The 12,502-nt window shown below is 38.2% G+C and overlaps 1 protein-coding gene across 1 annotated transcript in view; it reads left to right on the top strand.

Annotated features, from left to right (window-relative positions):
• The window catches only part of GPT2 (glutamic--pyruvic transaminase 2), a 31,515-nt gene that overhangs the window by 5,425 nt on the left and 13,588 nt on the right, over nucleotides 1-12,502 (top strand). Inside the window, exons 2-3 of the mRNA XM_064519596.1 lie at nucleotides 6,884-6,973; nucleotides 8,573-8,681. Coding sequence (XP_064375666.1) covers nucleotides 6,884-6,973; nucleotides 8,573-8,681 — 199 coding nt within the window. The remainder of the gene's footprint in view (nucleotides 1-6,883; nucleotides 6,974-8,572; nucleotides 8,682-12,502) is intronic.

Here is a 12,502-nt window from a genome sequence, read left to right as displayed (position 1 = left end):
CATGTGTTAATCAAATTCCTGAAATGCTGAGGTCACTTCTTTAGAACAAAGGATTGATATTTTTACGCTAAACATGCTGCTATTCAGTTGTGTGACACCAGTGATATTTTGATTGTTTTCAATGCAAATTTTTTAGCCACAACTTTTTAAAATTCAGCATGTATTTCTTTTTGTTTTTTTCTTATTTTTCCTCCTTCCTCTCCCCAAGTTAATTATTTTTTTGCTCAGTAACTAGGAAACAAACTCCAAGTCTACCTATTGTTAAAATACCAGTAAGGCTGAAAAAGAATCACTGATTTATTTAAATAAGGGAATATATTCAACTTATAACTACTCTTTGTCTCCTTCTTCAGTACCAGAACTGCCACTTGGCAAATTCAGCAATAAAACTTCAGGAATGGGCCTGAATGATGGAGAGATAAGTGATACATTACAATAATTTACCACTGAGGGGGTGAACTGTATTTTGCAGTGACTAGAAGCCGTTAACTTTCAGTGCCTGTTCACTAGTTCAATGGAAATATTTATGTTCTAGTAAGTGCACACCCGTATCACACACAGCTACCACTGTTGATAAACAAGTAGTATTCTCTGCTGGTGGGCAAAGAATTAAACTGATCTCTAAACTGTAAAACCTCAGAACGGTGGTATGTGTAGTATGTAGAAATTTAAGTTTGGGTTGAGGCCTCTGTCCCACTATAAGAATAGTGAAGTGGTAACTCCAAAATCACATAATGTACACTAATGAATTTCTTAATTCATGTTACATTGATGCAACTGACTCTAAATCCAGTTTATTCTTCATGTCACTGGTTCACTCCCTACATTTCTCTGCTTAGATAATAAAACTACCAAAATCCCTTTTACTTAAATAGCAATAATTTCAGGCTTCCTCTGCCAGAGTATTTGGGTTAAAAGATAGTAGAGTTTTTTTACTAATTCTTCAGGCTTTTAAATTGAATAGTAAGATTTCTGACTTACAATTCAAACGTAATTGTAAATGTGAGTTGACTGTGTCCCTCTGAGTTGTGGAGAGATATAACCCAGTTTAGACAATGACATGCAGAAATATAACTTGATATGCCAAAAAAGAATGACACATGATTGACTGGCACACCCAGTAATGAAAGATGTTAAGCTGGCATCCTAAAATTTTCTGCTTTGAATACGTGACTGAGTGCACCGTTAGAAAGTATCTTCCAGGCAAGAGCTTTTGACCTCATTAAGACAGAATGGTTGTTCCTCAGTTGCCTGCACATGTTGCATAATCTCTAGTAAAAACCATGTTTTCTAACTGGGTGAAAACTACTGCAGATGAAGATGAAAAAAAATCAGTCTTAAGAATATGATTACCAAAATCATATGTTCAGAAGCACACAATCCACAAGATCCAGTTATTTGATCTTTTCTCTTTGAATATAGCAGTGAAATCTGTTCCAAAATAGCTGTTTTCCAATAGGTCTTCAAACCGAGAGGGTCCTGATGTGTAATCTCCTCGTTACTTTAATTGTCACTTACAGTCATATTAAAATGTACTTTTTTATTCATATAGACATATTTCTGAAGGGAAATGTACTTTGAACAGTGTATTAGAAGGCAAAAGTAACTTGAGCACAGCTCCTGTTTTGTAATCCCTGAATGAGATCTACCAATTAATGATCAGCCCCCCGGATTTTCTCATCCAACACTAGGGAGCACGAGAGGCAGCGCTGCCATTTCCAGTCAAAATCCAGATTTTGCCTTCTCCTTCCTCTCAGCAACAGTTCTTGTCAGCTTGAATTACACATGAATAACACAAACTCAAAGCCTTATTCTGTGGTAAGCAGGTCAGGTTCATCCTTCTGCTCTGAGCTGGTTTAATAAAAAGATTGGAATGCTAATTCAGGCCTTCATGTCCCTATTAGTTAAGGGCCTCCGGGAGGTGCTTTCTTGGGCTTTGAAGGGGCAGGGGGAGGCAAGCAAGCATGTATTTCAACTATGCTGAAATGTTTGTTTTTGCCAGCTCTCTTATTATATAGCTTGTTAGTGCAAGTTGTGGCAAAAACAGACTTGGCTTATGCTAAGGAAATTGTTTCAGAGTGTGATGTTATAGCCTGATAAGCCTCAAGAGGAGGCACAAAGAAATGGCAAGGAAAAATGAAACAATGGGAGACAGCCACGAGTGGGCAGATGCTGAAATTCAGAAACAGCTGAAATATTGTGTTGCTCTTTTGGGCTTCAAAGCACCTTGCATTTTCATGGCCTCCTCAAGGGAACCCCTTTCAATTCTCTACCTATTGCCATTCCCAAATCCAGGTAACACAAGCCTGTCTACAAACTGAGGATTTTTCTTTGAAATTTGCTGAAGACTTAGCAAATACAGCTCTACATCAGCTTGTGCACTCCTTTGTTCTTTCTGGCCACAGTGTTACTTCGCAACTTCTCATCATTCTTAGATGCCACCATTATCAAGGGAAACCTCTAGGCTGACTAAAATTCCTAAGAGAGCCAAAACAGCTGCTGGCAGTACATTGCCTTCATGTTACTTCTGTGTTTGGGATATTGTACATTCTGGCATTGTAGCGCTTCTTTGATCACTTCTTGCATGGTGACCCACTCCCTGAGAGATGGTTCATCACTTCATACTGCTCTCAGCTCCTTACCTGCTGGATTTCTTGAGGCAATGGGGAACGTCTAGGGGATGAGGAAGCTTCTCCAAACCTGATTAACTACAGAGATTTGTGTTAACTGCACACCAAAGAATTCTGGTTCACATATGAAAATCCTGTAATTCCTTCCAACTTTGTATGATGCCTAGAACACTGATACAGCTAGAATAATCTTGCCTGACTTGCTTCAGGCTTCTGAGGCCTTTCATATGTTCTCTTAAGAGATTGCAGTTCCTCTGAGAAAAAGAGGATGGCAGAAGTAACTGCAGAAGGAACAAATTTCCAAAGAGATAATTCCAAAACTAGGAAGATTCCTTTATGCTATTAAAGTCCTTTTGTTGTCAAGAAGATAGCAACTGAAAAATATTTAATGAATTTTTGTATTTTCTGCTTTACATCCTAATTGGAAAGTGCAAAATGGTTGCCACATCTTTAGCTTAAAAAAACGTGACTACCACAGTTAGTCCCTTTGCTAATAATTTCAAAAGCATGGCAGAAGATTGGTTTTGTTCCCAAGACGAAGATGAATCATGTTGTTAAAGACAGTGTATAGTGCCATTGAAGGCAGAAGGCTATAGGAGTGCATGATTGTTTTGGAGGGCTGGGGGATGTTTTTTCTCCTTGATGGGGTTCATACCCTCTTCAGTGGACATGACTATCAATCTGGCACTTACTGCTCCAGAGCTTGTTATTAGGGTTTCTGTCCTGCAAGCTTCACCTTTCCAGATCTCTGCCTGCTTAAGAACGCCACCGGCACGGGCCAGTTACAATCCAGTCAGTCTGCCTCCAGAACACACCTTGAAAGCCTACTCCCACATAAATTACAAATGAACTCTTTATATATACATATAAATATATATACGCACACACACATATATATGTATATAGAGAGAATGGAAACATCTCTATCATTAGGAGAAAGCAAAAATCCCAGTGGCCAAGCTCCCCCTGTGTGTTTCCTTGCTTGCCAGGGACTTAAATGGTCTAAGAGCACAGGCATGTTGCTGACTTGGTCAAAGACTCCTTAGTCTTCTGCAGTGAAATAAATCTTGCCTTAACATACTTTATGGAGCAGCTTTCCTGCTGTCCCAGAACCTGATGTTGAGGTTACTGATGTGACTCCCTCATGCTTCCTCACTTCCTATAGATCTTTTCATAGACCTTCCATAAAGTGTTGACATTAATCTCCCCCTGGATAGCCATGCACACCACTGCCATCATCATGGGAGAAACCCACTAATGCCACTCCTTGTCTCAAGGACTTGGGCAGATTTCCACCTTGAACTCTTCTGCAGACTCATAGGCACTGTCTAGACTTCTCTTGATGTCAGCTTTTGATATCTTTGCTTTGAAACTTTGACTCATTATATTATTATTAACTTGTTCTTGCCTGTTATTATTTCCTGTTCCTTCTTTCTAAAATGGTAAGATGGACCTTTTTGTTCTGGAGGAATCAAAATTAAATCTGAACAACTTCTGATGTTTCTTCTTTCCACAGAAAGACTGGAAATCAAGAAATAGAAAAAGATGAGGAGCAAACTCTGTAGCTTTAACTTTTTTTTTCTGGATTTCACTAGGAGAGATATAGTGAATGTTGTGAGGAGAGTTCCAAATAATTGCTGATATTAACTCATTGGCAGGGAAACCAAAAGCCCAAGTTACTTGAATCATCTCTCTTTGAAAGACAAAACAGGGCAACAACTGTTGCAGCTGAGACCAAAAAATACAAATTAGTCAAGAAGAGTCTGGACCTTTGAGCAGGTATGTGGAAACAGTGTGCACAGTACAGAAAACCCAATTATCCCATCTCTATCAGAATTTTACAGTAAGATAACTGTTCGATATGCTTTGGTGTTTTCTCTAGGGCAATTATTTTGGTACCAAAGATATACAGGGTTTACAGAGCAGATGATGATTATACACTTGCACTTGAAGACCAAAGGCAGTGATGGCATAAGCACCGAGTTTGGCACTAGCAGAGATCTGGATGGTACTAACGATATAAGCTACAACATTACTTACAATAAACCTGACACAGATGTCAAAAAGGTCTGTTACCATTGTTCAAGGCTGTGCCACTATAAAAACTCCAAAAGTGCATTAGGAAATGCAGGGTACCTTTCCACGTTTCACTAGTAAAAGAAGCAACTACTTTTGAGGTGTCCCATTTGTTTAACATAGCATATTTATATGTTTGGTTGGTTGGTTGGTTGGTTTGTTTTTAATCTGGTAAAACAGGGTATTTCTGTTCCAGCTTATTGCTGAGAACTACTATGTCTTTTTAGACTGTATCTCAACCGGGGGCAAACAAAGTACCATTCCTTATTCTTTAACAAATTTGTGTTCTTATTGCGTAAAGCTGTTGAGCCAGATTCAGTCTGCTATAAGCAGGACGAAGTACAACCAAAATCCATGGGAATTTTTCCTTCCTTCACCCAAACTGAATTTCTTCTCATTCTATATGTATCTTTCTTTTCCTGTGTATTTGTAAATCAGAGTGAAAAAATTTTGTGCTATCTGTGGACCCGAGATAGTTTGAAATGAACCTATTTCCAGTTGTTTGCTTTAGTCCTAAATTGCTATACTTCAGCCTCAGGTATGTGTAATTATATCTGATATTCGTATTCCTAATTCTTTATTTAAGGTTGAAATAAAACTCTTATTTAGGCACTCATTTATATCATCAAACATGAAAGCAAATAACTTGATGGAGTCAGTGTGTCACTTTCAATGAACCTACTTTTTTCAATTTCTGCTCAATTTAAGCGCATGTAAAATGCTTTGAACCTACGGAGTCAGGGTCAGATAGTCCAATTGTCTTGACTTAATACTTACTTAATTTCAAAGAAAAAATCCAAATGCTATCAGTTATCTGATACTCTAGACTGGATCTGTAGCGAGATTTTGAATCACATTATCTAGAATAATCTGTCAGCCACATTACACAGCTGTAAGCCTCCTCCCAGTCCCGGCACACCTTGGAGTTTGTATCCTTGGTGATTACTAATATTTTGATGATTGTAATACTGGCCCATCTGGGTTCTCACCTGTCAAGTCCAACACATAACCCATGATGGAAGACCAAAAATAAGTCAAGGCTTGCCAGCTGCATATTGCATATTCAAATCAAATAACTTGCTCTCAATACATGGGCCCAGAAGGGGCTTTGTGAGTTCAGTCCTCAGCCAAAACAGGTTGTTACATGTAATTCTGTACAGAAAACTAATTAGTATCATTTTCAAGTAATAGTACACATGAGAATCCTATCACTGTTAGAAGGCACTCCTGCAGTCTCGCATACTTAAATATAACTTAGAAAAGCTATAAATTTGTTCTTGCCTAGCTCATTTATTCTTCTTGTAATATTGGCCTTTACTTTTAGGTACTCTTTCCTATTTAAATCAATTATTCTTTTTCTACCTGTCAGTTCCTTAACCTTTTCCCCTACTTTTCCCCCCTTTCTCCCCCCCCTTAACCTATTCTCCTACTTTTCCCCCTTTTTAAAGAGCTGTGATTGCTAATCAACATTCTTCAACTGTTTCCCCTCTGTTCTCATGATGTATTCAGTTCCTCACAGGAAAAACAGCTGTCTCTTTAGACTTCAGAGATTAAGAAACTTTTAAGTATTCATGGGTGGTTATTTAGCACTTCTGCTGTTTACCATACAGAACCTCAGTGTGACAGGCTCTTGTAAAAGATCTGTACATGTAAAAGTGGGGTCATAACATAATGAACATTCAATCTAAATAGTCAGAAAACAAGCAAGCAGTGAATAAACAAACTCTATAAAGGATTAAAAGTCCTGAGGTTTCTTTTGTTGTTGGATTTCTCAAATGTCCTCAAATCTTTTTGCCTTCTTGGCCCATCCCTCCCTCTCTCAGGTGTATCAAACAAGTTGCTCTAATACTGACAATTCAAAATGACTTTCTTTCATCTTGTCTACCTCACGTGTGTAGTTTCCAGGCAAGTCAATCCCTCACTTGTAGCTAGCAGAAAAAAAAAAAAAAAAACTCCACTGTGATTTAAAAATGTGTCATAGTCTGCTGGATTTCTGGAAAGCATTTAAGATCTACTGGCAGTATTGTATAAGAAATGCATTAAGCTTTATTAGAACATTTTTGCTGTGCTGAGGTTATGCACTGTTTGGTAAGAGCTATTTAATAGATACCAAAAAAGAGGAATTCTTTTCCATCTAGTTCAGCATAAACAGTACATTGTGAATGATCTCTTTTTAGGGAATCAAAAAACCTTTTACTGAAGTAATTAAAGCCAACATTGGAGATGCACATGCAATGGGACAGAGGCCCATCACCTTCCTTCGTCAGGTAAGAATATTATAAAATATTATTTCTAGTTCTATGGCATCTATAAGATACTGTATTCAGAGACACTGACTTGCTGCAGTAGTTTGTGACTAATGTGTATTCCCCCAGCTTAGCTTGAATTAAAAGCCCTTGCTTTTTTTGATTAGATTACCAAGAAAACCTTGTAGTCTGCGTTTGATTTGTGTATTAATATGAATGATTCCTTAGATGAACTGAGATTTAAAATAATTCTTTCATAAAGAATGACAAGTTTTGATTTCTGAGTTGAACTCCTGTAACTTGGTTGCTGCATCTCCTCTCTAAATGTAGTAATTCTCCTTCCCTGCTCTTCAGATCATTCCCCATCCACCCTTCCTCCTGCCACTTCTCCTATATTATCAGCCAGAACATTCATTGTCAATAATGCAGAGTTCAAAAAAGAAAGTGGTTGTGTTTAAGGAAAAAGGCAAATCCCTTTCTTAGTTTGACAGCGTCCTTTAAGGTCTGCATGCAGGTGGGTGCCATTTCACATCTGGGAAAGCTAATTTGAAGACTAACTTTTAAGAAGGAAGACAGCAACGGAATCCACCTTTTGATGTGTTATTCCTAAACAACAAGCAAGGTTTAAAACTAATATTGTGTTAGTCACTGAGCATTCCTTACACGCACATGTAAAATCCTGAGTATAACATAAACTAAGAGAGTTTCAAGCCAACCTGAAGCCATGTCAAACTGGGAGTTATACAAATCCAGATGGCGAGATTAGAAAATTAAGCCATATAGCAAACTTTGTTAGCAAACTAGAAAGACCAGAGCTTCTTACAAATTAATTCAGACCCAGTGTTCAGATCCGATGTGCACACAGATTAATTCTCTAGTCACCTTCCCACAAGATGACAACTGCATATCTACACTGCATTATGCAAACATTAAAATGAGACAGAGGTTAGAGCAAATTAAAGCTGATTTCCAGCAAGATCTCTAGATTCTTTTCTTTGTGTCTCATATTGCTTCATAAAGTTATTTCTGCTAGGTCATGTTTCTCCTTTTGGTATGTTCTATATCACCACTTATTTTTAATTAAATATTTCCCACAACATAAAATTGGTAAGAACAAGCAGTTATTTTGGGGAAGGACTATTAGAACATGCAATCGGGCCTCAAAATCTGATCTTATTTCTCAGTTCTGCTCCATACTTTAATTCTTGATCTCTTGTCAAGAAAGTGGGCTAACAATACACAAAGAATGGAGGACAGAGCTGTTTAGACAGTTCCTCTTCTGAATAATTAACTCTGTTTTACTGTGTTTGCACTATGCGTAGCTCACTTGGACTCCAGTCTTTACCATCTGTAATGCAAATAGTTAATAGTTCTATAACTGCTTTTATCAGCAGAACTTGGAACCTGGTAAGATTTCTTCACTTCTGTAAGCACTACCCTCAAAAAAAACAAAAAAAAAACCCCAAAAACCCAAACCCTGCAAACTGTTCATCAATAATCTTTGTTTTGAATTAGCTAGTAATCATGATCTTCATTTCCAAGGAAAGTTAACATTAATATTACCAGCTTAAAACAACCATTGAGCAGTGGCCGATTTACATAGTTTTCTTGGCAATCTAGGTAGTGGCACTGTGTACATACCCAAACCTGTTGGACAGCCCGAGTTTTCCAGAAGATGCCAAAAAGCGAGCGAGACGGATCTTGCAGGGCTGTGGAGGAAACAGCTTAGGTAAGATTCTGTTTCAGTTAATCCTGTTTGTAATATAATCAACTAAAATAGTTTTAGTAAGTGCAGTGATGAAATTTCCTCATCATGTTTTATATGGTGACAAGTCAAATGGGAGCTGGCCTATGGCAGAATGACAGGGGGAGATTCGCAGTGTGGCCGGCTGATAAGAGGTGACTAATAGTACAAATTTTTGATGAGCTTTGGAAGGTAAGAGGACAAGATGAAGACTGTACAGTTATGGAGCCCTCACCACAATAGTATCTAGGCATAACCATAAACAGATTACTGAGCTTTTTTGTATTAGATAAGTAAGTGGCACAGAGTACTACATTTCTATAAATATGTCTATCCATTGTTATTGTTCTTATGACATCTGTTATTCCTGGACTCTGACAGATATGTCTCCTGCTAAATCAGGTGGGATTGTTCACTATTTTATCATCTCTAGATGTTCCCTCCCTCTTTGCCAACGAGTCTACTGTCTCCATAACCATGGTAGCAACCAACAATGTATGTCCATCTCAGCTGATCCAGTTCATAGTCCTCCATCTTAATTTTAAACCATCAGTCAAAATATGCTTGCCAGACTATGAACTGGGGTGTCTGAAACTCCATTAGACATGCTGTTCTATTGCCCCAGATATGAAGGTGATAATGCCCTGTGAAGAGAAAAGCAAACAGCTGAAAGGTGGTAGCTTTTTACGTTAGCCCAGATGGTTTTAACCGAAGATGTCAAAGCCCTATTTCTCCAAGACAAAATAACCCTTGCAAGAACTCAGTTCTTCAACCACTGTTCCTCCAGCAGTGTAGGCACACACATACACATAAATAAACACAAGCTTTGCATACTCAATAGAGAGGAAATATAAAAGTTTTCTCCTCTCTTCTTTATTCGTGATCATCCAGCAACTGGACTGCTCACTTGTATCTGAAAAATGCCATTAGAATTTCTGCTTTAAAGAGAGTGTTGCAGCCACAGGGTACAGCAAAGAATCTGGCACACTCAATTACCTTCTTTCAGGTGCAAAAAGAGGCTAACAGTGACATTTCAGAGGACATATTAGAATAACTGACATATCTTCTTAAACTTTGTGATTGCAGTGCCTATTTGCATTGGCATATTTTGAGAGTAAGTGCTGTGAAACTTTATTAAAAAACAAAACCTAAATAGTAGTTACATTAGCAGTCTTTCAGTCTTGGAATATTCCTAGCAACACAGGCTAATACAGAATATATATTATCTCTGCCTTTTTTGCATTGATTTTGTTTCTATAGGTGGAACATAAAAAATACAGTTACCAAAATAGAGATGGTGCTCTAGCTCTTTGAAATCCTTTTCTAGTTTACTTTGGAGGATATCTGTAGGATTTTAAGAAAGATCCATCCAGCAAACAAAAGGCTGCTAGAGAATGGGATGTTAAACTCCTCTTGGAGGGCTGTTTGGCAGCAACTGTCCTCATCTATAGATGCTAAAAGCTATTAAAAGATAAATACCTGAAGATCTCTAAAGATGCATTTGTAACATATATGTGATGCTATGAAAAATACTGCAGACTGTGGACAAAACTCATTTGTCTGTACAGCATACATATATGAAAAAAGGCTGGGAAATGTGTAGTTCGGTTTTCCAGTCCCCGGGACATTTTAGTCCCTGTTATATACTTCTAGAACAATTAACCAACACAGTACTTTTTGGCATGTAAGAGTTACTGGGAATACACTTGAATTTTGCCTCAATCTTTCTTTGTAGTGCTTTTCCAATTCATATTACTTGCAGGGACACGATGAGAGCTCTCAAAATGCTGGTCTTGGTCCCATGCTTCTGGAATGAAATGAAAGGAATTCAGCCTTGGACGATATTTCAGAAATATGTTGATTCTGTACAAAATCCCTTTTTCAGTAGAAGACCACACATTTCAAGTAATTTGCATTAGCTCAGTAGGCATGGAGAAAGCAGGCCTGAAGCAGTCTTAATATTCAAACAGGATTATCATTCTGAATACATCCTTTTAATTTCAGTTGATAAACAGAAGTTCTGTAAGTCAGTGACTGGAGTCTAAATGATTTTTTTCCTGATATAATATGTACCAAAGAACAACTGTCCCTCTAAATTCCTGAGAACTACAAACACTGAAAACCTTTTTAATCTGTTCCACTGCTTTATGCCTTCTCTCCACCCCTCATGTCTTCAGTATCACAAATCAGCCACTGTTCTTGGCCTCAGCTGCAGATCAGCCTCTGTACAGCGCTCCATCAGACACATTTGAGGTGGGTGGATGTACAGCTGATGGAAGTTATTTCTATCAATCACTTTGCTGATACTTTGACACAATTTATTGCTGTTCTCTGCATGGTCAAGAAGGGGAAACTGGCTTTCTTGGGAAAGCAAAGGTCAAAAAATGATCCCTCCATGTACCCTTAAGTGCTGTGCTATGTTCTAATAAAACCTTGTTTCCCCAAAATTTGGCAATCCCACACAGAAGTGGCTTAATTACATATGTTCAAGCTATTTGAAATATTGCATCCACATCTATACTGGTCTATGTAAGTATATTCGTTGTGTTGTAAATATGAATGATTTGACCACTGGGTATAAACTAGGATAACCTTGCTTCACAATAAACATTCATTTGGCAAGGCCTTACTTGTAGTATCTTGCTATTCACTTGCCACATATGAATGCTCAGACATGTCCTCAGCTTCTGCTGTGTTCAAATACTCTGGCGTTCTTTTGCCATTACTTGTTTTGCATGTGGGATAGCTGTCATATCTTTCCTGGCAGCTGAGAAATTTGTAGCTCTGCTATATGTAAAAATAAAACATGCACATACAGCCCATTCGGATTAGGTTTAAATTTTTATTCATTTGCACTCTGCACTGCAATGCACTGATGGGTTCTACTGAAAGTTATCAAATAAGTACAAACAAGTGTAAAAGACCTGAAAATTGAATTCAGGTCTTCCCTATATCCCCACTGAGTCATAAATCCTTTTAAATGTCGGTCAGAGTTTTTCTTTGGATTGTGCAGAGATTAGTGATAAACCTGAGTAAGACCCCAGGTAAACTGTGCGATCAGAACACTTCTTTTTTCCTTTGCTGCCCTCACCACTGCAACTGGAAGAAAATGTTTAGGGTTGCTGGCAACTAAACAGTAGTATCCGTGACTTCACTCTCTTGATTCTGTGCTTTACAACAGAGACAGACCACGCGGTTTCTGAAAGTCCTGCTGACAGGCTGTCTACATGAGAAGTTTTACCTTTCATAGCATCTTTGCATATTGTATTTCTGAGGAAGAAGCTTGCTGCTTGGTGGGGGAGTCAAGAAAGAGTAAAAATCTCCCTACCAGCAAGGAGGAAGATCCTTCCATACTAAAGTCATTACAGGACCTATGGTTTGAAACTCTGTATTTAGACCAGGTCTATCAGAATTTTTCTAGCCCTCAAAGAAGCACCATACAAAATGACAGCTTAGTTTTGTTCTCCTAGTCTAACAGCAGCTTTTTAGTGCTGGTCCAAGGTCCATGTATAGATCCAATATACCTTTTAGTCCTGTGGAGGTAAATTTTTAGGACATCAGGGAACTTTGTGCATGCAACTGTGCACTACTTAAAAAGCTTCTTTGTCTTTATAAATTATGCTGCTGCAGAAATAGAGCGGCTCTATTATCAGGCTGACCACTAGCCTATAACTGAGTCCTGAGAGTTAAGTCAGGTACAATTATTCCACTCCACCCACCAAGCAAAGAAGATCCTGCAGCTTCGCGACAGTGTTCTAAATTCAATGTACACTTGTCACTTCATTGTCCATCAGTCTTGGGCTTCG

The sequence above is a fragment of the Dromaius novaehollandiae genome, chromosome 13, assembly GCF_036370855.1.
Source record: "Dromaius novaehollandiae isolate bDroNov1 chromosome 13, bDroNov1.hap1, whole genome shotgun sequence".
In the NCBI taxonomy this organism is placed as follows: Eukaryota; Metazoa; Chordata; class Aves; order Casuariiformes; family Dromaiidae; genus Dromaius; species Dromaius novaehollandiae.
The sequence above is the reverse complement of the archived record's forward strand: the minus strand, read 5'-3'. Positions and strand labels throughout refer to the sequence as shown.